This window comes from Nannospalax galili, unplaced genomic scaffold (genome assembly GCF_000622305.1).
Source record: "Nannospalax galili isolate Female #2095 unplaced genomic scaffold, S.galili_v1.0 scaffold356, whole genome shotgun sequence".
NCBI lineage: Eukaryota > Metazoa > Chordata > Mammalia > Rodentia > Spalacidae > Nannospalax > Nannospalax galili.
Window position 1 is genome coordinate 2,416,235 of NW_008338126.1, and position 26,565 is coordinate 2,442,799.

The 26,565-nt window shown below is 47.8% G+C and overlaps 1 protein-coding gene across 2 annotated transcripts in view; it reads right to left on the reverse strand.

The window, feature by feature from the left end:
- Acot11 (acyl-CoA thioesterase 11) overlaps nucleotides 1–16,994 on the reverse strand; it is a 64,130-nt gene extending 47,136 nt beyond the window's left edge. Inside the window, exons 1-2 of one of the 2 annotated variants that reach the window (XM_029563473.1) lie at nucleotides 16,881–16,994; nucleotides 7,616–7,715 (exon numbers count right to left, since the gene is read on the reverse strand). Coding sequence is in view for 1 of the 2 variants with exons in the window: in XM_008832992.3 (XP_008831214.1) it covers nucleotides 12,550–12,582 (33 nt within the window). In the remaining variant the exon portion in view is untranslated. Of the gene's footprint in view, nucleotides 1–7,615; nucleotides 7,716–12,549; nucleotides 12,680–16,880 lie in introns of those variants that run through there. The other variant, XM_008832992.3, reaches the window with a different exon arrangement.
- Nucleotides 16,995–26,565: the final 9,571 nt, after the last annotated feature.

Genomic DNA, 26,565 nt, shown 5'->3' on the forward strand with positions numbered 1-26,565 from the left:
TAGCTTAATAGATGTTTATATGAAAACAGCCTCATGATTTCATCTGTCCACAAGCTCAACTGTGGCAACTCCTGCTGTAACCAAACCAAACCAAAACTGTGGTAGCTGAGGCTTCCCCAGGGTGGGGTGGGTGAGGGGTGGCTAGGGAAAGAATGACTCAGAGCCGAGAAGGCAACTGGAGTTTTGCAGGCAACATGAGGCCCAGCCCTATGAGTGGGAAACCAGAGGGAGCTGGGACTGGCCCCAAGCCAGGACAGACAACCAGGCTGTAGGAGGGACAGAGAGGGCACCAGGCTATGTTTGGCCTAGGTGTGGGGCCTCTAGTTGCAAATCTGAGGGCTGGCTAGGAAAGGGCCTGGAGGACTCCAGGGGTAAAATCAAAAGCACACGGGTTGCACAGTTAGAAAGAAACTTGCTCTAGCTGTTTATCTCTGTTAAAACTCCCATTCGTTCCTTCAAGGTCCTGGGAACACAGCACTGCAGAAAACCATCTTTTTGCATGGCTAGACAACAAGCAAAAAAGGGGCAAGATTACTTTAAAGAATGAAAAGTGCTACAAAAGAAAACACAGAGGACCTAGGGTAACTCAGTTGGTAGAGTGTATACCTAGTATGCATGAAGCCCTGAGTTTCATCATCAGCACTGCATAAAACAGGCGTAGTGGCACACACCTATAATCCCAGCACTGGAGAGATGGCGGCAGGAAGATCAGAAGTTCAAGGTAATCCTCATCTACAAAGCAAGTTCAAGGCAAGCCTGGGCTACATAAGAACCTGTTGAGAGAGAGAGAGAAAGAGGGAGGGAGGGATACAGAAAAATATATAAGTAACAATATAAATTTTCTAGAATTCCCACCATCTTAAGGAAGGATAAGCAGTCTTCCATTTGCAATTTGTTAAAGATCCCAGTACTTGCAATACTTGGGAGGCAGAAACAGGAGAATCTCTCTAAGATTGAGGTCAGCCTGATCTACATAGTAAGTTCCAGGCCAGCTGGAGAGATAGCTCAGAGGTTAACAGCACTGGCTGCTCTTATACAGGATCTAGTTTGGTTCCCAGCACCCACATGATAGCTAACAACCATCAGTAACTCCAGTTCCAGTTATCCCTCTTCTGACCTCTGAGGGAATTGAATATACAGGTACTTTTACATACATACAGGCAAAACATATACACATAAAATAAATCAATCAAAATCATAAAATAAATTTTTAAAAACTCTAAAACATAGGAGATGTGATAAGGAGAGGTGATTTTCTAATTTGGGGTGGTAATGGTTAGGCTTCCTGCTGACATCTGGGTTGAATGCATGAATGAATGAAAAGGAACAATTATGCAGGGGGTGGGGCGGGGGAGTAGGTGGCATGCAAGAGAAAGAAGGGTGCAAAGTCCCAAGAGGACAGCAGTAGCCATCAGAGGGTGGTAGGTAAGAAGTGTGTGAGAGCTCAGGAGAGCAGGCAGGTTCATATGGCCCAAGGCTGGGCAGATCCCCAGAGTGCAGACTTGACCCTTAAGTTGAGGGGAATGCTAGAGACTGTAAGTAGGAGAAAAGCTGACCTGCAGGATGAAAAGGGGCAAGGTGAATCTTCAGTGCTGCCAGAAGGAAGGAGTGGCACCTGGGCTGGATCTGTCCAAGGTGATGGACCCAGAGCAGACTTGAGAGGCCAAGAACTGCTGGCTAAGAGATGCTGCTAGAGTGAGAGATGGTGGGCGAGTGACTGGTCTATGGCAGTACTTGGTGCTGAGTTGGAGGAGCCCAGCAAAAAAAATTAAGAAGGAATCGAGAATTTACAAGATCTTATTAAACATTTACTGAAAGGTATCAAGGTTCCAATTTGCAGCCCACTGTTGAAGAAAAAACACCAGCACATGTGGGTATCTGAGAGCCACAGGATTCTGCACCTGTCATAAGTTAAAGGGTGCCAGGGCCTTGAAGTGCCTCTCAAGGGGAGGTGGAGTCTAATCCTCTCCACTGGGTCTAAGTCACCTTCTGTGACATTTCAACCAATGCTTCCCAGACCAGATCATGGAAAGTCTTTACAGCATCTCCTAGGCCTCCTAGAACTGTTGCTGTGGGGAAGCCAACTGCCAGGTAAGAAATCTGACTTCCCTGACATTGTCACAGCAAAGAGTTCACAGGTGGGTACTCTGACTAGTAGTCCCAACTAAGCCCAGTCTTGTAGCCATCCCTACCACAATGCCAGGGAAGCCATGCTAGACCTCCATTCCGCCTACAACCACCAAGCAACCTCCACCTGGGCAGATGAATCTGCCTGCTAAGCACTGCCCAAGCTTCCAACCCACAAATCACAACACATCACAAACTAGTGGGTTTGCTAAGCCTTGAAGTTTCAGGGTGGTTTATATTGCAGTCCTAGTAACTACAACAGACATGGTCCTGAAAGAGAATGTAAACAGAGGCACAGGCACTCCCAGGTAGGTAAGTAAGAAGGAGACCCAGGGAGCTGGCAGTCAGGTGGGGTGGGGGGAGCCCCAGAGAGACTCCTTGACATGCTGAACAGAGTCAAGGCAGATGGGGAGAGAAGCTATTCAGACTCCACCATAGGAAGGAGATGGGGAAGGGAGGGAAGGGATGGGGAGGCAGGAAAGCATCCAGTCAGAGTGACTTAGGAAAAAGATGAGAAACAACCAAGTGGAATGGGGACCACCGGAGTAGTTGGTCAGGGACACAGGGACTAGAAAGGGCTTTACTTTCATGGAGGCTGGAAAATCCTGGAGCTTGTCCACCTGCTAAGTGACACTGGAGGTAGAGGGGTCCCCTGGAGCATGAGAGCTGCCCACAGGACAGGTGCTGCCTAAGAAGTACCCAGGCACAAGCTCAAAGATCCTTTTTAGACATCCGTGGCTGTTGTTTGGCATGCACCTACTGTGTGCCAGGCTGAGCCCTTGGGTAACCTTTCATTCTCAACTCCACTTGATAATAGGTAACAGCAACCTGAATTTCACAGAGGAGGGAAAGGAAGCATGAACAAAGGGGAGGCCACCCAGCATAAGTGCTGCAGAAGGAACTCTGCAGAGACCCTGCACAATTGCCTTTCAGTTCCCAGCCAGAGCCAGAGTGATCAGTGGGTCCCTCCAGTGCTTAGGAATCTTCCAGGTAAAGATGTCCAGCTGATAATCACCACCACCATTCCCCACCCAGAGATGCTAACACAGCTGGCTCAGAACCATTCTTAAGCAAGAAACCTCAGCTCTGCCTCTGGAAGCTCTGCTTTTATCTTCAAAGCATGGGGAGGGCTGGGCCAGGCTGACTCAGAGGACCTCAGGGCCCTGGGGAGAGGCCCAGGAAGCTGGGATGCAACCTGGGCTTTCTTTTCAAAAGGCCTTAAATCCCAGCACTCAGGAGGCAGAGGCAGGAGGATCTCTGTGAATTTGAGGCCAGCCTGACTTACATAGTAAGTTACAGGTCAGATAGGGCTACACAGTGAGACTTTGTCCCAAAAAAGAAAAAAAAGGAAAAAAAGAAAAGACCTTATGGCTCCCTTTGGAGACAGCCGCTCCCCTCACCCCAAAGTCACTGAGGCCTTGGCTCACCACTTGGTCTCTTTTTTTAAAATTGAATTTCTATTACATTTTATTTATTTATTTGGGAGTGTATGTGGTTGGGGGGTGTGCAGCACACACATGTGGAGATCAGAGAACAACTTGTGAGAGTTGGTCCTCTTCCAAAATATGGATCCCAGGGATCGAACTCAAGTCATAGGGCTTAGCCACAAGTGCTCTTACCTGCTGAGCTATCACACAAGCCCCAACACTTGCTCTCTTAAAATGTCTCCTCCACCATGAAAATGCCAGATGGTATGAACCTGCTCAGTGACAGCGACCATCACTACCCCACATTCCATGTTCCAGTGAGGAAACTGGCTGGGAAAGCTAGTAGAGAACTAGTCAGAGGAACTGGAGAGATGGCTCAATGAGTAAGAGCAAGTGTTTGCAGCTCAAGGATGAGGACCCAAGTTCAAATCCCCAACATCCATGTATAAAGTCAACTTGTGGCCATGTGGACCCCAGTGCTGTGTGGGGTGGAGACAGGAGCATTATTGGGACTTGCTAGCTGCTAGCCTAGTTCTGGGTTCAGTGAGAGGCCTGGTCTCAGGGGTAATAGGAGAAGGACACCTGATGTCTCCTCTGGCCTCCACAAGAGTGCACTGTACAGAGAGAGAGAGAGAGAGAGAGAGAGAGAGAGAGAGAGAGAGAGAGCTCAGGACTATATCCTGGAAAAGGAAAAGCAAGGTGCTGGTCTGGTCTCTTCAGGTTTTCCAAAGGGATCTAGGACTGAGGACCCACCAGGCTCAGTAGAGCCTGGAGTGCTTTGGGCCCGAGGGCAGCTCCCCCTCCAGACCTCTGACCCACGCCAAGCCACACCCCAGGGTGGATCACAGCCTGCCTGCTCTCAGGTTGAAGACTGGACAAGGCCAAGGAGTGGAGAGACCTGAGGGTGCTCCCAGCAACTGGAACAAAGGTTCAGTCTGGGCCCCAGCTCTGGAGCTGACTCCCTGGGCTTCTGAAGAGTCAAACAAAGCTCATAGAGCATTGTCTGTAAAGTGCATGAGGAGATAAGACATGCCCTGAGAAGCTCAGCAGTGGTGAGCACCTGTAATCTGTAGTCTCAGCTCTTGGGAAGTGGAGACAGGAAGCTTAGGAGTTCAAGGCCAGCCTCAGCTACATAGTAAGCTCAAGACCAAGGTATTTCAAACACCCCACCACCACACAACACACATACACAGAGAGAGAGAGAGAGAGAGAGAGAGAGAGAGAGATACTCTGTGAGGAGGTTCAAGACCAAGGTATTTCAAACACCCCACCACCACACAACACACATACACAAACAGAGAGAGAGAGAGAGAGAGAGAGAGAGAGAGACTTGTAGGAACTGTTGGGGAACCCTGCTGCTAGGGTTGTAGTCCTCCATGTCCAGATAGCTCTAAGGGGCTCGGTGCCATATGAAAGGATACCCCTCCTCAGCAGGGGGCCTCCTGCTATCTGCCTGACTTACCTGGAAAGTGCTGCCTGGAAAGTGCTGCCTGACCTTATTTGGAACATGACCTTTGGCATAGTTACCTGCAATAAAATAGTTACCTGGAGTAAAAACTACCCCCAGGTTTTTTCTATATGATAATCAGGCATTGCCCGGTAGTCGGATGATAGGGGCCCACTGCCACATGTAAATAAAGCATACTGAGCACCTATCAGCTGAAGCATTGGCTACTGCCTCCACACTATATTTTCCCTAACCCCCACTGAATAAATGGAGCTGTTTCACTGAGTCTGGAGCTATTTACATCATTGAACCTGCCTCCCTGGAAGGGCTTTCTTCCATCAGTGCTCACTGGCAATCCTGACACCGTTGCTTCTACTCCCTTTGTCCTCGTGGAGCGATGGCCAACGACCCACGAGGAGAGGGAGCGACCCCACAAGGAGGCCCAGTGTACACCCAGTGCCTTCCTCATTTTTCATGAACCTACCACATGGCAGCCCTTACAGACATTCAACAGGGGCTCTACATGCAGGATACCATTTGTTCCTCAGCAGACCCTGACAGGGACAAGTTTCCCTCCTGCAGCAGAAAGGAACCTGAAGCTCAGTTGTCCACAAGACTTGCCCAAGGCATCTACTGAGGAAGCCCCAGCAAGATACACAAATCACCAGGCAAGGGGAAGGTGTCCTCAAGAGACCACTGCCAAACTTACTCAGTTTCCCTGTAGGATGGGCTCTTTCCCACCTCTCCACACAGGTGCCTCTGCTGGCCTTGCTTCCCCAGTTGGAAAAGACTGTAGACTGAGCTAACCATTACCTATCCAGGGAGGCTGCCTGGACCCCTCTTGGGTGATAAGGGCCCCCTCGGCCTTCCCTCTGCCACAGCTTGGCCACAATGTGTTGCCTTCATTCTTTTAGACCTCCTCCATCTCCCCATTAGCCTGGGGGCACCCAAGGACAGGTCTGGTCTGATCCATCCCTGTGTCCCTAAAGTACTCTGGTCCTCTAATCACTGCCCTGATTTCCCTTCTACCTGTAAGGAGGCTACTCCTGAATAGCAGGGACACACTGGCCTATGGCCAGGGAGCTGGCAGAAGATCCAGCTGGCAACACATCTGTCCCTGGAGCCACAGGACAAGCAGGCCCAAGGCAAAGATGTCAAGCCCTCTGCTCAACCAGGTCAGCCCAGAGCAAGGTGAGAAGCCACAGTGCCAGGGCCCAGCCCAGATGGAGCCTGGGTTCAGACAAGCCTTTGAATTCTCTAATTCAAAGTAATTTAAGACCAGGGCCTTGACTTTCTCATCTGTAAAGCCAATACCAGCAGCTTTATAATGCAATTAGGGGTTTAAATATACCTGAAACTTAGCAGGGCCTCAACAGAAGCCTTCACTTTACCATCTTATCTAAACAGTGAACCATGGAGGGAACTCAAGTCCAGATGAAATGAAAAACAGGAATGACTATTTACCACCACCAGTGAAATGCAGGTGCTATGGATCGCCAGTGTCTCTAATTCTGCCAACAATTCTGGCAACACCTGCATGGACAGATCCGGCTCGCAGAGGAGGAACTTGTGGCCAACACAGGCAAAGTGAGCCAGTGATTCAGAAGCAGATCTCTGGACCCTTCCACTGCCCGGCAGAGCAGTGGGCAGCTCCCTAAAGGCTCTAGGAGGCCAATGTGGCTGTACCACCAGGCCAGACACAGGTAAGGGATGGTGGTACAGCACGCCTACACCCTGGTGTGTGTGTGGTGGGGTAAGTTCAGTCAGCCTGGGTCCTAGCCTACACTGTCAGTGTGCAAGGGTGAGTAGACAAGGCTGGACCAGGGGGATAGCAAGGCCTCTCACTGCAGTTATAGACACCTCCCTGAACAAGATGAAGACTAAAGAAGGGGGTCCCAGGCTGACAGCTGCACAAGCCCATGCACCTCCTTTAGAGCCTCATGGGCTCCTAGATAGTCCTAATTCTACCTCGCTGTTGTTAGGATTGGGGAGATAAGAAGGTAGCCAGGACCATCATGGGCTGGTCAACCAAAGAAGAGGATCTGGTACTAAGCCAGGGAACCAGAGAGCTTTCAGACAGCTCACAGAAAACAGCACTCACAGTGCTCCAGATCCCAGCCCAGCCTCCAAGGCCAACTCCAAGACCTCCAACCCCTGCCAGCCTCTGCCTAGGCTTGGGCCATAGCACACTACTACGGTTCCATTCAATAGTTCAAGTGCCTAATGCTCCCCTATCTCACAACCTGCAAGGGAACAGTTCCCTCTCCCCAGATGAGCCAACCCCACCCTGCCACCCATCAATTTTCTCAGCCTTAAGGTCCTGCTCAGATATCACCTTCTCAGAGACCCACCCCCATCCTCTCAGCTCCCTCTCTCTAGACAGCCCGAGTTTAAAGCTCTTCAATCCCACTTGCTAGCTGAGTGACCTTGAGAAAGTGACTTAACCTCTCTGTCTCCATTTTAGCTTTAATAGGGGCACAATAACATTATCTACCTGAGACTCATAAGCACTGAATTCACAGGTACTCAGTACATAGCTAGTGCTTATATGGCACTTACTCATTATTACTGCTATTCACAGCACTTACAGTAGGTTTCCATTTCCATTATTTACCTGCCTTTACACAGTCTCTCCCCTATTAGCTGTCAGCTCCATGTTATCACAGGTCACAGCGTTCTCGGCACCTGCCATAGGCTAATGTCTCAGTAAGCACCTGTGGAGGGAACAAGTGACTTCGGTATAACATAAGGGAGCATCATTAACTCTAGGACCAGGCAGGATCAGGGGTCAAAAGGGAAGTAAAGGCTGAGCTGGGTTTTGAAGGATGAAGACAAGTCCTCCCAATAGATTAAGGCCACTGAGGGCATCGGCTCATGGCTAAGGCTGGGTTCACATGCAGTTCCTGAACAGCTGTTACTGGTTGAATCTCACTCCAGAAAGCCTTCTGGGGCTACCACAACCCTTCCCAGCCCTCAGGGTCACTCATTCATTCAGTTGTTCCTGAGGTCCTGCTGCATGACAGATACATTTTCTTTCTTTTTTTTAAATATTTTATTTATTATTTTTATTTTATGTGCATGAGTGTATTGCCTGCATGTAGGTAAGTGCACTCATGCTGTGCAATGCCTGCGGAGGTCAGAAGAGGCTGTCGGATCCCCTGGAACTGGAGTTATGGACAGTTGTTAGCTGACATGTGGGTACTGGGATTCAAACCTGGGTCTTCTGCAAGAACAGTGTTCTTAATCTCTGAGCCATCTCTCCAGCCCCACATTTTCTATCTATAGGTCTCCCCTCCTCTGTCACACAGTGAAGGCCGCCATCAAAACACTATCTAAACCCCTCAGGAACATTCAGATACCTGTAGTCAAGGCTGGGGGACTTCTAGGACCATCTGGCACACAGAGGCTCAAAGACAAACACGTGTCAGGAAGTCACACAGTAGTAGATGAACTTGAGATTCTGTGTGTGTGTGTGTGTGTGTGTGAGAGAGAGAGAGAGAGAGAGAGAGAGAGAGAGAGAGAGAGAGAGAGAGACGAATTCAGGCATGTAAGGACACGGGTACACATCCCCTGCAAGTGCATGTGGACGTCAGAGGAAGATGCCAAGTGTTCCGTCCTTTCCACCTTATTCCCTTGTGACAGAGTTTCTCAGGGAGCCAGAAATCGCCATTTCGATAGCTAGCTTCCCAGCCAGCTCCTAAAATCTACCCGTCTACACCCTTTAATGCTGGGATTACAGACTCACACAGCTATGCCCAGCTTTTTACATTGGCACTTAAGATTCAAACACATATCTTCATCCCTGCACAGCAAGTGCTCTTACCCACTCAGCCATCCCCTCAGCCCTGAACACAAAATCCTAATCCAAATCTGATGAGATAGCTCATGCCTATAATCCCATCACTCAGAAGGCTGAGGCAGGAGGATTATGAGCTGGAGTCCAGCCTGAGCTACATAGTGAGACTATCTCAGAACCAAAAAAGGAAGAGGGGGAGGGAGAAGGGGAAGATTCTAAAGTTTATCTCCTAAACCTCCACATACTCTAGCTGGGGAGGTTGAAGGGAGAATCTCCTCCCACTATTCTGGGGTTTTAAGGGAGGAGGTGGGTCCCGTGGGGGGTCTGCAGCAGCACATGAGCAGCGTCTGAGCAGAGCACAGATGCTCACAGCTGATTCTGAGCTCCTCCAGCTTGCCATCGCTCCACCTGGGCATGGGGTCTCAGGAGAATAGGGACAAATAGCCCATCACCAGTTTTAAAATCAAAATAGTTCCTGGGCCCCACTGGGAGCTGACCTAAGTCAGGCTAGAACTGAGACATGGCAGAGGTTCCCAGGACTCCCAAAAGTCTGGCCAACTTTCCGCCCCTGCCAGCCCAGGAAAACAGAACTTGGTACCCAGTGTAGACTGACACTTCGGCTGGAGAAAAGACCTCCACTGAGACACCAGGACTAGACGAGGCAGAAGACCTTTCTGGCATACCCAGACCAGCTGTGGCGGCAACTACACAGCTCATTCACTTACTCACCTTATTGCTCACATGAGCCAAGGGCCTGTAGGGTACCCAAAACCCTCAACCCAACACCCAGTGTACAGTGCTACAGGATATTGAAAGGGGTCCCCCAAACCACGCAATGGGAGCTTGCGGGTTACCTGAGACCGATTTCTGTACCCATTTCAACGTGGCAGCTTTGGTCCTTAGGGAAGATAGTTTGGTGGGGTTTTTGGTTTGCTTGCTTTTCATGCAAACAGCTTCAAGGACTTTGGGATGCAGCTCTCTTGGTAGTGCTTGCCTAACACGAATGAAGCCCTGGGTTCAATCCCCAGCACCACATAAAACCAGGCATGGTGGCACATGCCTGTAATCCCAGGGCTTAGGAGGTAGAGGCAGGAGGATGAGAAGTTCAAGATCATCCTTGACATCTTCAGGGAGTTTGAGGCCAGCCTGGGAGACCTTGTTGCAAATAAAAATAAAAAAAGCTTCAGTACTAAAAACATGTCCCAAACTCTCCTGTATTTTGTAGCAGCAAAGGGATTCCAAGAAGAAACCATGGAAATCCAAGATCTGCCAACCAGGCAAGAGTTCAAAGGTGACATTCAAGGTCAAAGTGTTTTTAGTTGATCTGAGGTCCCTACACATTTCCTTGCAACCCAGTTTCCACACCCAACGCCCAGCTCCATCACCAGACACCGTGGAGGCAGTACAGGGACGCTGGATACTGACTGAGTTCAAGTCAGGACATGGGATTGAAATATGGCTTAACCTAGCTGAGCCTCATGCCCCAAAGAACTCAAACTCTGGAGCCAGGACTACTGAGTCCAAATCCCAGCTCTGCCACTTCCTGCCATTGTGATTCTGGGCAGTTTGCGACTCTCTGAGCCTGAGAGTTAATCTTCATCTGGGATAAAAGGGAAGGAGGTAAAAATTACTTTTCTCATTGCTGTCAACAAATACCTCACAAAGCAACCTAAGGAAGGAAGGGTTGTTTTTGGCTCCTGGTCTAAGGGGATACAGTCTATCCTAGAAGGGAAGGAACAGTGGCAGGAACACGAGGCAGCTGGTCACATTGTATACACAATCAGGAAGCAGAGAAAGATGATTGCAGGTACCCCACTCATGTCCTCCTTTTTCACTTTTGTTTGGTCCGGGACCCCAGACCATAGGATGGTGTCACCCACCTTCAGATAGGTATCCTATCCTCACTTAAACCTCTCTGGAAACACTCTCACATACATACCTAGAGGTGAGTCTTAATCCAGCCAAGTAGATAATGAAGATTGCCCATCACAAGAATGGCAAGTGGCCCTACCTCACTGAACTGAGTGAGTTAACATGTGCATGTGCTTAGCATGCTTCCTGGCAAAATCAGAGCGTGAGGATACTCTATCCTGGGCTCAGGGGACAGGAGCAAGAGGTCCAGCGGACTCTGGGCCTGGCTGAGAAACTGCCTGTCCCCATTCATTCTCTAGGTATCCCCTGGCCTCTGACCAGAGCTAATACATCAAGCACAACCCTGTAGATCTCACTGGAGTGGAAGAGATAAAGGTACAAGCCAAGCATCCGTCCCAGCAAGAGCAGGGCTCACACAAGGGAGCATGATGCTATGAGAAATCTAGGAAGGCTTTCTTGAGGAGACAGCATCCCTGATGAATCTGAGAGCATAGAAGGAAACTGCCCAGGAGACAAAAGGCAAGGGGAGGCACAGGGAGACTGGTGTCACTGGTGGAATGCACACAGCTGGAGGACAAAGGCGAGATGACCCACTGAGGCAGAGAAAGCAGCAGGTCAGTATGGTGCTGTTGCAAATGCAGAGAGATGGGACATGGAACTTGAAGAGAGAACCTAGGCAGGAACATCGGCAAGATTGCTATCTGCCAGGTGAGTAAGAGCCACAGTTACCTTTCAGAAGCACCTTCCACTGTGGAGAGCAGATGGAAGAGGCTGAATAAAGTCCTCAGAAAACAAAGTGCATCTGGCTGGGGGAGGATGCTGAGTTAAGAGATGGCTGTTGAAGGGATAGATAAGGCATTTATTTGTCCTAGCCCCCCCCTTTTTAAACATTTTTTCATTTTTATTTATTATGTTTATTTTATGTGTATGAGTGTGTTGCCTGCATGTGAGTGAGTGCACCCGTGTCGTGCAATGTCATGGAGCTCAGAAGAGGGCTTCAGATTCCCCTGGAACTGGGGTTAAGGACGGTTCATAGCCACCATGTGGGTGCTAGGAATCGAACCCGGGTCTTCTGCAAGAGCAGTCAGTGCTCTTAACCACTGAGTCATCTCTCCAGCCCCCCCCCAGGCCCCTTTAAAAGGCTTTTTCTATAATGTCCTCAGCAGACAGCCTCTCTGTGCCCAGCACAGTCTTGCAGTCTGTCCTGATCCCTCCTCTAGGTACCAGGACCAAGGACCCCAATGAGCCATGCAGCACTGGATATCTCTCCAGCCTCAGCCCCTATCTCAGCTCCAAGTCCCAGTTAGGAGGTTCCAAGAAAAAAACAATCTCCAAGGTCACCTCATAGGACACTTTCTCACATGGCTTTTCCCTTACATGATCCTGTATTTGTGCTCCTGTCCTCACTGTCTGCACACATACCCTTCCCCCAGAAGTTCTGTCAGGTTCATGAACTGGGAGCCCTGAGCTTGAGAAGTCAGGACTCACAAAGACCTGAGCTCAGATGACAGCAGGACTGTGACAGGGGAGAGAGGGGGAGGGAGGGAGGGGGGAGAGAGAGAGAGAGAGAGACAGAGACAGAGACAGAGACAGAGACAATGAGAATTCCAGAACTTGCTGCAGGGGATTCCATTCCACACAGCCACAAGCTGTCAGCCTGAGGGAATCAACTGCCTCTGGGACTCTATGGGGGACTGCAGGTTATAACTAAAGAAGTTTGATTTCTCCTTCCAAAGACGACTACAAAACAAACTGAGGACAGTGAGGCTGATGATGCAGAACTTCTGACTTAAAAAGGAAGCATACACTTTCTGGGACCCACAACAGAACCACCCATTTGCCCCCCACCCCCCAATGCCACCCCAGCCCACTGTTCCTACCCTTCGCAGATGGTTTCCCACACTGTGGATCATTGTGACTCTGCTAGCTAGGTCGCGCCAAGGCTGCGGAGAGCTGCAAGCTCCTAGAGAGCCGCTGGTCACCTGAGTCACAGCCGGCCTGCAACTCCAAAAGCAGCTGATGGCCTCAGCAGCTCCTCCTCCCAGGCTCCCGCCCTTCCCAGCCAGCAGTTATTACCGCCGCCCCACTTCCCAGCCTCTCCTCAGTCCGGCCTCTGCCCGCCTCCCGCAGAACCTCTACACGGAAGGCTCCCTAGCACAGGCCAGCTGAGCCACAAGTCACATCAGGGGCCCGGTGCCCACATACTGCCACCACCAGACTCTCTCTTTGCCTCCAACTCCTCATTCCAACCCCCTACCCCTTGCCCTTGGCTATGGCAAGGATCCCAAGGTCCCGGGGCTCCAGCTCCCTGGCCAGGGGTTCTGTGCATCCACAAGGGGGCAGGCTAAAGTGTGGCAGGATGCCTGGGAGCTGCTAAGGCTCCTAAAGATATACCAGACCCACCTACCAAGATTTCACATTCTGAAGTGCTGTCCACTGATTCCTGGGCCCAGGCTGCAGGCATCCAGCAACTGCTGAACCAAGTGGAGAACCCCACCCCACTCCATCCCACCACTTCCTCAAAATGTGCAGGTGGTTCTTCTAAATGAGGCCCCTGCCAAAGTCCACCCTGCATGCCATGCAGCTTTCAGACCCCATAGCCACCACTGGCTGAAAGCTCTCCTCTTTTCGCTGTCACTTCTGCAAGAGCCTTGAGCAGATTGGACATGACAGGACCAAAAGGGCTTGGAGGCCAAGGGGAAAGGGTGAGCAGAAGGGAGTTGGGGGACAAGTGACTGTGAGCCAGGCCTTGCTGGTACCGTCCCACCCCTCTAGGAAGGTTACTTGGAGGGACAAAAGGGATATAAATGAGGTGGCCCCGTCAGTGAGTACGGAGTAGGTGCGAACAGATGAGCAGAACTCTTTCCTCTGTCCCTGCTTCCAGTTCATTCACCACACATTTAATAATACGTCCCCTGGCCAGGTCTTGCCCTATGACTCTGGGCAAGTCCTCTCCTCTCTCAGAGCCTCTGCTCTAGGAATGAAGGCCTTGTGAATGCAGGCCTTCCCTCAGAGTACTTGACATCTGAGCTGGACTGCTTTAGTTGTCAACTTGACACACCTGTGTAGAGGGAGCCTCAATTAGTTAATTGCCTCCATTGGACTGGCCTGTGGCCATATGGGGTATTTTCTTGATTGTTGAGTGATGTGGGAGAGCCCAGCCTACTGTGGGTGGTACCACCTCTGGGCAAGTTATTCTATATTGTATAAGAAAGCAGGCCGAGCATGGGACCAAGCCAGTAAGCAGCATTCCTCCATGTTCTGTGCTTCAGCTTCTGTCTCCAGGTTCCTGCCTTGAGTTCCCACCTTGGACTCCCTCACTGATGAACTGTGACCTGGGAGATGTGAACCAAATAAATCCTTTCCATGCTAAGTTGGCATTTATTTGGTCAGAGTGTTTTGTCACAGCAATTAAAAGCAAACTAGACCAACATCTGTCAGAACTTCCACAAAGTTCTACAAATGAGAAACTGACATTATATCCTAAAGACAAGATGGGAGCCAAGTGTAGTAATTCATATTTGCAATCCCAATACTCAGGGAGCTGAGGCAGGAGGATGGCCATGAATTAAAGACCAGCCTGGGCTACAAGTGAGTTTTAGGACAGCTTAGTTAGACACCAGCACCAAAAAAAAAAAAAAAAAAAAAAAAAAAAAAAAAGCATGGAGGCTGGGGAGATGGCTCAGTTGGTAAAGTGCTTGTCCTGCAAGCATGAAGACCTGAGTTTGGATCCCCTGTCCTGAAAGAACGCCCATATATGTAAAAAGCTAGGTGCAGTAGTACACACCTGTAATCCCATGCAACAGTTTAAGCATCAAGGTGCATCTAAACATGGTCAAAGTGATGAAAGCTATGCAAGGACAGCTGTAGAAGACACCCCTGGACAGATCATCTCACTAGGTCCCCAAGTAACATGACAGGCAGTGCCAGGGCACTCACTGAGCTCACAACCCATAATCCCAGCCTCCAGAGGACAATTATATCTCAGGCTCTCTTAGACATAGGCAAACTGAGGTCCCGGGATGGAGAGTGGGGCTTGAAGACTTATAGTGAGAAAGTTGTCTGGAATCACCTGTCCCGCCTGCAAACCCAGAGCCCCATCCACCTGACCATGCCACAGGTATACAATGTGAGATACTTTAGTTTGACCCCTGAGAGAACTTCCAGTGAGGCTGAATCAATCCCACTTTCAAGAAAACACAACAGAGAACTAGACCTTTCTATAGAAGCCCCTGCAACTCACAGATCTGTGTCCTCTCTAAACTGGGACCTGTGAGGCCTCTGCAGTTGTGTACCACCTATTATTGCAAAGATGTTTCCATGGGCCCAAAGGCAGGGTCTACATCTCCCTCATCTCTGGGCCTCTTCCCCAGCACCCAAACCAGGACTCCAAATGCAGGAGACCTGAAACACACATGGATGACTCACTGTCTTAGAAGGACCCAAACTTCAGTCTACATCAGGACCACCCTGAGGGCCCCTTAACATCCCAGGGTTCCAGGGTTTTTGATTCTGTAGAGTGGAAGTAGACCCCAAGTACTTTTGTGTTTAACAAGATCCCTAGGGAATACTGATGCGGCTGGCCCAGCTGTTGCTTAGGGACAGCAAGCTAGGTCAGTGGCATGTTACAGTGGGAGAATGAGGCCCTGATATTTTAAAGGCAGAACTTGATAGTCTGTCACTAACAGCAGCACCATTGTCACCATCATCCCTGTCAGGATTTTCCACACATGCCCAGCACTGTACATGTATTTCATGTAGGTGAGCATCACCCCAAAAGGAAGATATTATGCCAGAACACACTTACATGCTTCCCACTTACATGCCTCCATGACGTCAAGACTGCCTTAACATTACAAGATTTCTAATAGCCAGAGGGCCTTGCCACTGTTCCATGACCAGGACACTCGATCACCCAGAGCAGGGCTGCTCCCTTGAAAGCTGGCAGAGATACAGGAACACTTTTCCTATCCTGTGTGGGCCCTGGCCTTCCTGTTTTCTTTCTTCTAATCCTTCTTTTTCCTAATCTTCTTACAGCATGGATTTACTTCCTGCAACTCCCTCCCTCCTCCCTCTCCTAGGGTTTCTTTTGTCCTTGCTGTTCCCTCTACTCTGAGCTTTCTAGAATGATTTAAAAAATAAAATCTGATAACTACATCCAAACCCTACCATCTAGGCACCTAGCTGAAATGCACCATCTCCAGCCCACCTTCCTGCCCTCTCCTCAGAGGCATTCATGGGTGCATGCACCTGTCCACACATACTTCACAGCCCTGTATCTCCCTAAGCACTGGAACTTGAACCCAGGCCCTTGTGCATGTAAGGCAGGCACTATACCACTGAGCTACATCCCAATGCTTTTTCTCTTAAATCCAGTTGATTTGTGTTGATGTCTCCTCTTTGACCTCGAGTAAGCTAGCAGGGGAGATAGAAGATTCATTAGAGAACTGCCCCTTTGCTCTCAGCCCTGAACATAGTTGTTCAACGGACAAATCGTTAAATGCAAATGGACAAGGGAACACTGTGAATGGAAGTACATGCCCAAATAAACACTGGGTCAAAAGAATACTCGCATGCAAGAATATTGTCATTCACTCGGTTCCCCAGTTCCCCAGGTGGGGCAGGGCGGTGACACTGAAGAGAGGAACCAAGGAAGAGAGTAGTGACACCAGCAAAAGAGGAAAGGGAGGGGACTGTATTCAAAGCCACGTCCTCACTCCAAAACCCAGCCGTGGTGAAGAAGCTGGAGCGAAGGGCGCAAGAGGAAGGCTGCTAAATGGTCCAGGGAGAGGAGGCAGCAACCACCTCTCCCAGCTCCACCTGTGCATCATGGACCTCCTGCATGGCCAGCTGCTGAGGGTCTGGACCTGGCCCAACTTCCCAGATTTGGCCTTTGCCCGTGAAATGTTCACACCAAGAGCGATGCTCACCTCACCCCAAGCTGAGTCAACACCGGCTGCACCCTCTGGACAGAGTCTTAAGTCCTCAGGTCCTCCGGATGGCCGGCCTCACGCCCTCCCCTGTCCTCACAGAGGCCCGCCCCTGCATCCCTGCGCCCCACACCCCAGCGCCCCTCTCCTGTGTGGCCAGTGCCGGGCATTAGAGGATCTGCCCCGGGAAAGTCCTGCCGGGAGGCGGCGCGGGAGTGGACGCTCCCAGGACACGTGTGCCAACTCGGCGGAGCTGCAGCCGGCGGGTGCGCGGGTCTTACCGAGTGCTGGGACACTCCGGACGAAACGGCAGGCGGGGCCGAGCCGGGAGAACCCGGGTGCCCGAGCAGAGGCAGCGGGGAGCTGGAGCGCGGCGCGGCAGAGGCGAAGGCGGGAGTGGCCGGGCGAGTTCCTGGGCGAGTCTGCGCCCTCCCTCCCCTGTTTGCAGCGGGTGGGGCCGCCCAGGGCTGCGGGGAAAGCAGATCCCAGAGGGCCTGGTCCCCGGTGGCCGATCCCGGAGGGTCAGGTCCCCAGTGGGAGATCCCAGAGGGTCAGGTCCCGGGTGGGAGATCCCAGAGGGTCAGGTCCCCGGTGGGCGATCCCAGTGGGTCAGGTCCCCAGTGAGCGATCCCGGAGAGCCAGTTACCCAGTGGGCGATCCCAGAGGGCCAGGTCCCCGCTGGGCGATCCGGATGGACCTGATTTCGTCCGGGTGGTGCTAGGTTCTTCGGCCCTGCAGCTGTCAATCCCTGGGCCTAGGGCAGAGATCCGAGTGGGCACCGGGTCTCCTCTGAGCGCAACAGGCACTGGGCGCGAAAGCTGCCTGCTACTTCCTGCTAGTATTAATCTTATCTGCTACTCAACCACACCTTTACTGAGTACTCAACTGTGTACCCAGTCCTGTGCCATGTGCTGGCATGAGGTTTTAAGCAGGAACCACAGTACTTCCCTTGGGGGAGGCGGGAGGCAGAGAAATGGATGGTTCAGAATGGCAAGACACAGTATCACGCACGACTCTTCTCTCAAAACACTGTTAACACCACAGGCAGCTTCCAGCTTCCTCAGGTCACGCTGGGGTCACAGGTTCATCTGTCAAACTTAGAAAGAACTAGACAAAACATAATGGTGATCCCTTAAAGAGTGACTGGGAAGGAGGCCTTTGGCAGTCTAGTGCACTGCACAAGGAGGAGGATGAGGGGAGGCCGGGTCCAGACACCCACAGAGGCCCAGACACCCATAGAGGCACTTGGGAAGTTGCCCTGCCCAGCCACTTTGGAAAGAAAAGGACACTTGTAAACAGAGCCACCTGCTGAGCTTATTGGGCACCAGTAGCCCTTCCAGTCTGGGACTTCTGGTGGAAACAAACGTCTACCCCTAGTCACTAGCATGACATGCTCTCCAAGCACCTCAGTCACAGCACCTGTCTAAGTGATTTGACAGCAACCAGCACAGGCTGGCTTTGCTCAGCTGACAGCATTAAGGGCCAGCCTCAGCTCAGCAGAGTCCGGAGGTGTCAGTAGCAGCAAATGATATGTGAAGCCACTTTCAAAGTGCAAATGAGAGACATATCCAGGGAGCATCCAGAGCCCTGTGGAACTGTCAGATCTCAAAACAGGGGAATCTTGCACTGGTTGGATGCCACTGGGCTGGCATAACCACAGCTTACTGTAATGGGACACTAGAATCAAATGGTGAATCCTGTAGATCAGATCTTTTTGTGCTGCTGGGGACAAACCTAAGGTCTAAACAAGTAAGTACTCTACCACTGATTTACAGCCCATCCTGCAGACTGTCTTCCTATTGTTATTTAGTTTTTGGGTTTTTTGTTTTTGTTTTTTGGTGTTTTTTTGTTTGGTTTTTTTGTTTGTTTGTTTTGGGGGGTTTTTTTGGTCTTTTTGAGACAGGGTCTCCCCTGTTGCCCCAGCTGTCCTGGAACTCACTATGTAGACCAGGCTGGCCTTGAACTCACAGAGATCCGCCTGCCTCTGTCTCCCGATTGCTGGGATTAAAGGTGTGCGCCATCATGCCCAGATGTTTTTTGTTTTTTTTTTTTAATACAGGGTCTTACAAAACCCAGAGTGGTTGTTCCTCCTGCCTCTACCTGAGTGCTAGGATTACTAGTATGCACCACTATGCCTAATTTATGTTGTATTGGGGATCAAACCAAGGGCTTCATGCCCTCAAATTCTCTTTTTTGAAAAATGACCATATTACAGGGCTAGAGAGATAGCTCAGCAGTTAGGAGCACTGGCTGCTCTTCCAGAGGACTTGGGTTCAATTTCTGGCACCCACATGGCAGCTAACTACCATCCATAATTCCAGTTCCAGAGGATCCAACACCCTCTTCTGCCCCCTACAAGCTTCATACAACATGAGTACACTTACATACATGCAGGCAAAACACTCATACACATAGAATAAAAATAAATAAAATTTTAATAAGTTTAAGAAAATGTTTTTTTAAAAAAAGAAAATGACCATATTGCATACTATTTGGAGTGGGGACTATGTTCATGTATGAGTGGGTACACTTGTGTTGTAGGGGGTGTTTGCACACGTGGAGGTCAGAAGACAACCTCCCACCTTTCACCTTTTTTGTTTGAAACAGTGTTAGGGTTAGGCTTGGACTGGGACTTTGCGAAGTAGGCTAGGCTAGCTGGCCAGTAAGTTCTATGGATCCGCTTGTCTCCAGCTCCTGTCCTGCCTTTATTGGGATTATAAGCATGTCCCCATGCCCAGTTTACATGAGTTCTGAAGATCAAATCAGGTTGTCATGCTACACTATTTGTTTGTATGTTTGGGTGTGTGGGTGGATGTGTGTGTGTGTACATATTCATATGTAGTGGACATGTGTGCTGGTGCATATATACTCATGTATGCACATCAGTGTGGTGACCAGAAGTTGGCCTTCCTTGATCTCTTTCCATTTTTATTTTATTTATTTTGAGACAGGGTCTCTCACTGAACCTGAAGTTCACCAGTTCTGTTAGAATGGCTGGCAAGGGAACTCTGGGGATTAGCCTACATGAGTGCTGAAGATCAAATCAGGTTGTCATGCTACACTATTTGTTTGTATGTTTGGGTGTGTGGGTGGATGTGTGTGTGTGTACATATTCATATGTATGTGGACATGTGTGCTGGTACATATATACTCATGTATGCACATCAGTGTGGTGACCAGAGGTTGGCCTTCCTTGATCTCTTTCCATTTTTATTTTATTTATTTTGAGACAGGGTCTCTCACTGAACCTGAAGTTCACCAGTTCTGTTAGAATGGCTGGCAAGGGAACTCTGGGGATTAGCCTGTCTCCACCGCTCCCCCCAGACACAAGCACTGGCCTTAGAGATGTACAGTGCTGTGCCCAGTTTCGTTTAGTGGGGTTTGTTGTTGTTGTTGGAGACAGGGTCTCCCTGTAGCCCCAGCTGATCTGGAACTTGCTAGTAGAACAGGCTAGCCTCAATCTCAGAGCTCTGCCTGCCTCTGCCTCCACCTCCTGAGTGCTGGTATTAAAGGTGTGTGCCACTACACCTGGCTTGTGCTCACCTTTTATGTAGGGGTTAGGGACCCAACTCAGGTCCTCATGCTTACACATCAAGCACTTTACCCACTGAGCCATCTCCCCAGACTCTACTGGTTTTTAATCTGCTTTTTCTCTAAGTAATTTTGAGACAGGATCAACCAGTAGTTCAGGCTGGCCTTAAATTCACTATGTAGCTGAGGATGACCTTGAACTCTTAATTAACTTTTTAAATTTTAATTGAATTTTGTTTATTCTTTTTTTCTCTCTTATTTTAAGTGTTATGAGTGTTCCGCCTGCATGTGTAAGTGCACCATGTGCATGCAGTGCTCCCAGAGGCCAGAAGAGGGCATCAGATCCCTTGGAACTGGAGTTACAGACAGTTGTTAGTGGTCATGTGGTTCCTGGAAATTGAACCAGGGTCTTCACAAAAGTAGCCAGGGTTCTCAACTGCTGAGCTATCTCTCTAGCCCCAGGACCTTGGAATCCTTGATCCTCCTGTCTTTACCTCCCAAGAGCTGGAATAATAGGCATGTACCACTGTGTTTTTTAATCTCTTTGTTTTGTTTTTATAACATTATTTTAATTCAATTTTCATACAACAAACACATATTTAAGGTATATAACAAGGATAATTTTATATATCTATATTATACTTGTATATATTGTATGTGATATATGCACATATGTTATATATGTATATATCCACGAAAACATCAGTACAGTCAAGGTAATGAACTTGTTCCTCACCCAAAAAGTTTCTTCATGGCCCTTTGAAATCTCACCCCTCTGCCCATGCCACCCCTCCCCACCATCCCCACCATTTCTGGTCTCTTTTGTGACTTCTCTTTACCCATACTTTACTTAGAAGTGCATTGTTGGACTGATGATGGCTCAGTAGATAAAGGTACCTGCCACTAAGCCTGATGATATTAGTTCAATCCCTGAGACCCATATGGTAGAAGGAGAGAACCAAATCCCAGTAGTTCTCTCTCCTCCACAAACAAGCCATGGCATGCCCATGCCCACACACAATAAAAATAAGGAAGTTGGAGGAGTTGTACACTGAAAACTAAACCTTTAATGAAAGAAATTGAAGAAGATAATGAAAAGACATCTACTATCCACAAATTCAGAGAATTAGTATTGATAAAATAACCATGCTCTCCAAAGGAAACAAGGGATTCACTTCATTCATATCAAAATTAGATGACATTTTTCACAAAAATAATTCTAAGCTTCTATGCACCCACAGAAGACCTTAAATAGTTAAAGTGGGTTGTTGTCCTTTGTTGTTGTATTATTGCTGTTTTGTTTTATTTTTGGAGACAGGGTCTTATGTGTCACTGGCTGGACTCAAATTCACTCCAGTGTAGCTGACAACAACCTTGCACTTCTGAGTCTCCTGCCACTCCCTCCTGACTGCTGGGAGTTTGAGGTCAGTACTAGCTACCCAAAAAGACCATGTGCCCTCACACACACCCCAAGAAAAATTAAAAATACAACTTCTCTTAGAGCTGGGCATAGTAGCACACACCTTTAATTCCAGCACTCAGGAAGCAGAGGCAGGCTGATCTCTGAGCATTCCAGGCTAGCCAGTAACACCCTGTGTCAAAAGTAAAATACAAATTCTCTATCTTCTACCAATTTTACTATTAAGTGTATAACCAAAGGAGGGGAATCAGATGTTCATCTGACGTACATGGGCTCAATGTGTCTATCAACAAAATACATATACACACAAACACACACACACACACACTGCAGTATTATTCAGCCTTTAAATGAGGGCTGATGACTCAACAAATAAAAACCACTTGCTAACAAGCCTGATAACAAGACTTTGATCCCTGGAACCCATGGTGGAAGGAGAGAACTGATATCCAAAAGTTATCTTCTAGTCAGGCGTGGTGTCACCTTTAATTATAGCACCGAGGAGGCAGAAGCAGATGGGTCACTGTGAGATTGAGGCTAGCCTGGTCTACATAGCAAGTTCCAGGCCAGTCAGGGCTACAGGGAGACCTTGTCTCAAAAAAAAACAACAAGCAAAAAAGTCTTCTGCCCTCCACAAGCACCATGGCATGTGTGTACTCATACACATCACACATCACACATACACAATAATGAATGAAAAAAACTAAGATATCCTGTTGTCTAGTTCCATTTCCTGTTGCTATGATTCAATAACCTGACAAAAGCAACTAAAAGAAGAAAGGTTATTCCAGGTCTGTCATAGCAGAGAAGTCACAGCTGTAGAAGCAAAAAAAAAAAAAAATCTGGTCATATCACATCTGCAGTCAAGAGTAGAGTGATGAATTAATACATGCATTCTAGTGCTCAGCTAGTTTTTTCCAGTCTTACATAGTTCAGAATCCCCTTTCTAGGTGATGGTTCTGCCTGCAGTGGGCAGATCTTCCCATCTCAATTAATATAATCAAGATAATCTCCCACAGCTGTGCCCATAGGCTAACCTAATTTAGACAGTCCTTTATTGAGACTACCTTCCTGAATAATTCTAGATTGTATCAAGCTGACAATTAAAACTATCATATCTTCCATTTTCATTTTTAACCCTATGAACATTATGTTAAGTGAAATAAGCCAGGAACAGAACTACAAGCACCACCTGACCTGTCTTATATATAGAACCTTTAGAAAGCCAAACTCATAGAAGTAGAGACTAGAATGGAGATACCAGTGGCTGAGGTTGGGGTGAGACTGGGGAGATGTGAGTCAAAGGTTGCAAAACTTCAATCAAGAGATCTATTGTGCAACATAATGGTTATGTGTATCACGCATTTGAAAATTGCTGGGTAATGTAAGTGTTCTCACCACAAACAAACACTTGAGGAAGTGCATGTCAGTTAGCTTGATTTTAGTCATTCCATGTATTTCAAAGCCTGATGGGCTGGAGAGATGACTCAGAACTTACTGTTGTTCCAGAGGAACCAGGTTCAGTTCCCAGCACCCATATGTTGGCTAATGCCCATTAGTGCTCATGGTGGCTAGAGGATGGTATTGGATTCCCTGAAACTGGAGTTACAGATGGTTGTGAGCCACCATATGGATGCTGGGAACTAAACCCAGATCCTCTGCAAGAGCAGCCAGTACTCTTAACTGCTGAGCCATTTCTCTTACCCATGATGGTTAATCTTGATTGTCAAAGTGAGAGAATTTAGAATCACCATGGAAACACTCCTCTGGATGTATCTATAAGGGTATTTCCAGAAGGTTCAGCTGAGGTGAGAAGATTCACCTGAATATGGGCAGAACCATACCATGGACTGGGATCCCAAACTGAGTAAAAAGAAGAAAGCAAGCTGAGCACCAGCATTCATTTTGCTCTGCTTCCTGACTGTGGATACAATGTGGATACAAAGCCACCTCATGCTCCTGCCACCATGCCTTCCCCACCATGATGGACTGTCCCCTCAACCCGTGAGCCAAAATAACCCTTACTCATGTCAGTTCCTTTTGTCTATCTTCTTTTGATTAATTTTAGCACACTGTTATCTTTTGCAATGCTTTTGTGAGCCAAAATAACCCTTACTCATGTCAGTTCCTTTTGTCTCAGAAAGAAAAGTAATTAATACAACTGTGGTGTTCTTCCTTCCTGAGTCTATCTTCTTTTGATTAATTTTAGCACACTGTTATCTTTTGCAATGCTTTTACTTTTATTTGTGTGTTTATATTGTTATATTTATTATGTTATTTATAAACACCATGTATTTGGGTCTTATATTTTTATCTAATCTGAAAAACTCTGCCCTTTCATTGGGGTGTTTAGGCTATTTATACATAATACAATTATCGATATTGTTAGGTTGAATCTACCGTCTTGCTGTGTTTTATTTTCAGTCATCTCATCTGCTTAATGTTCTCTTTACTTTCTTTTTCTGCCTTCTTTTGAATTAATCAGGTATTTATTATTATTCCATTCCTATACAAGGACAGCTGTCAATAACCTATCTTTATTTGGGAGTGATTGAAAACCAACCATCTAGCTACATCCTGCTAAATCCATACTACATGTGGTCTCTGCACAACTTTCTGGAGCCACATCACAAGAGCCCACAGCCATTCCAACTCCACTTGGAAGTTCTATGAAGAGTAAGTCAAAATGGAGACAGCACTCTTAACTGATTGTGGTTAAAACAGCTTTCATTTCCAAACTTTACATCATGATTATATAACCACACTATAGTCTAAGGATTTGTTGATTGTCTATCCTTCTACACTGGGGATTATGAACAGTGTGAGGATTTATTCATCTCTGATGTAGCACCTGACACCATAGCCAGCCCCAAATATGCGTTCAATAAATGCTGTTGAATGATTTCTATGAGTAAATGAGCTGAGCCCTAAACTGAAAGTCAAAGGACCTATATTCAAATCTATCTCCGCTAACATGATTGCTTTAGATTAATCAAGAAAAATTTTAATTTGATTTTTGTACCCAAGAAATATATATGCATGGTTTGAAAATTAAATAGCACTTAAAAATTTGTAAGGAAGGGCTAGAGAGATGGCTCAGTGGTTAAGAGCATTGGCTGCTCTGGAGTTCTGTTCCCAGCACCCAGGTGGCAGCTAACAACCATCAATGACTCCAATTCCAGGGGATCAAACACCTTCTTCTGTCCTCCGAAGGCATCGCATGCATGTGGTGCAGGCAAAACACTCATATACATAAAATACAAAATAAATTAATTAATTAAATAAATAAATAAATAAAGTAAAAATTGTAATGAAAAGAATTGTAGTCGCCCCCTGTCCCCAGACCACTACTCCTGCTCCCAAGAGACCACCACTTTACAGCTGTTTCTTACAATTGCTGTCATTTGGGGCTGGCAGGTACTGAAGTTAAGCAAACTCTCTACCACTGAGCTACATCCCTAGCCCTTGTTTTAGGTGGGGCAGGGGAAATGACTCAGTGGGTGAAGTGCTTTCTTGAAAGCATGAGGGCTGGATTTTAGATCCTCAGTATCCATGTAAATTCCATATGGGCATGGTGTCCTGCCTGTAATTCCATCACTGGGGAACAAGCTGACTATGTAGACGGACCAAATCAATGAGCTTCTGGTTCAAATGAGAGAACCTCAATATAGAAGATGGAGTGCAATCAAGTAAGACACTGAACATCAACCTCTGACCTCCATACACATCTGTGCCTACACACACACTCACCACACACATATACAAACTCAAAAAAAATTTGTCTTGAAACACAGTCTCTCTAAGTTACCCAAACTAGCTTCGAACTCTCTATACCCTTGAATTTGAGATTCTCCTGCCTTAGACTCCTAAGTAGTTGGAATTATAGGCCTGTACCACAGTGCCCAGCTCCATTTTTCTAAATAAAATACAGCAATTCCTTGCTTTATCAATTTTAAACATTTCAGAGCATTACAGTTGCTATTCCATAGTAATGACTGACTCCTCTATCTGCATCCCCAATAGCTGCCCCACCAGATTTCATGCATCCTGTCATATGTGTTAAGGTTTATCAAGTCACATTTGTGTTTCCAAATGTCCCTCAGTGTAAGTCCATCCACTGGAGTCTAGTTAACCTATCTAGCATCACTCCCTTAAAGAAAAATGCTTCCTCTACCAGTAGTCATAAGTTGCCAATAGTTCCTCAGCTAAGAATGGGACTTCTTACCCATTTCCCCAGTTCTATGCTGGGTTTTTCTCTGATTTGAGCTTGCATGGGTCTTGTGCACGCTGTCACCATTGCTGGAAATTCATATGAGTAACTTCCCAGCTGCCTGGAGAACTCTGTTTCTCTGGCTCTTACAGTCTTTCTCCCACCTCTTCCACAATGGTCCCTGAGTCTTGGGTGGCAGAGGTTTGATATAGGAGTCCTACCCAGGGAAAGCACTCTTCAGTCTCTTACTCTCTACACTTTTATCAGTTGTGATTTTCTGAGTTAATCACCATTTGTTGCATGAAGCTTTGCTGGTGAAAGTTGAGAGATGCATTAATATTCTTTCTGTCCCCTGTTCCGATATGCTCCCTGAGTCTTGGGTATAGAGGTTGCACTGTGTGTCACTTTGGGATGGCCACCTCACAGACACTTATTTTCTGTGTTTGATCAGTTGTAGGACTCACTAATAGTTTCCATCTGTTACAAAAAGCCTTTTTGATGAGTGGCAAGAAGTACACTTGTCTGTAAACATAAGGATGCATATTTAGAGTACAGTAAAAAATTATGTTGGGGGGCTGGCGAGATGGCTCAGCAGTTAAGAACACATAGGGTCTTCCTATGTTAACCTGGCTGGCCTAGAACTCACACCCCTCCTGCTTCAGCTTCCTGAGTACTGGGGTCTCAGGCATGCACCAACAAGTCTGGTAAGTTCAAGGTTGTTGTTAAAGATTTATTTTTATTTTTGTGTATGTGCATGTGTGTGTGTGACAGTGTATGCCATGTGTGGGTGCTCACAGAGGCCAGA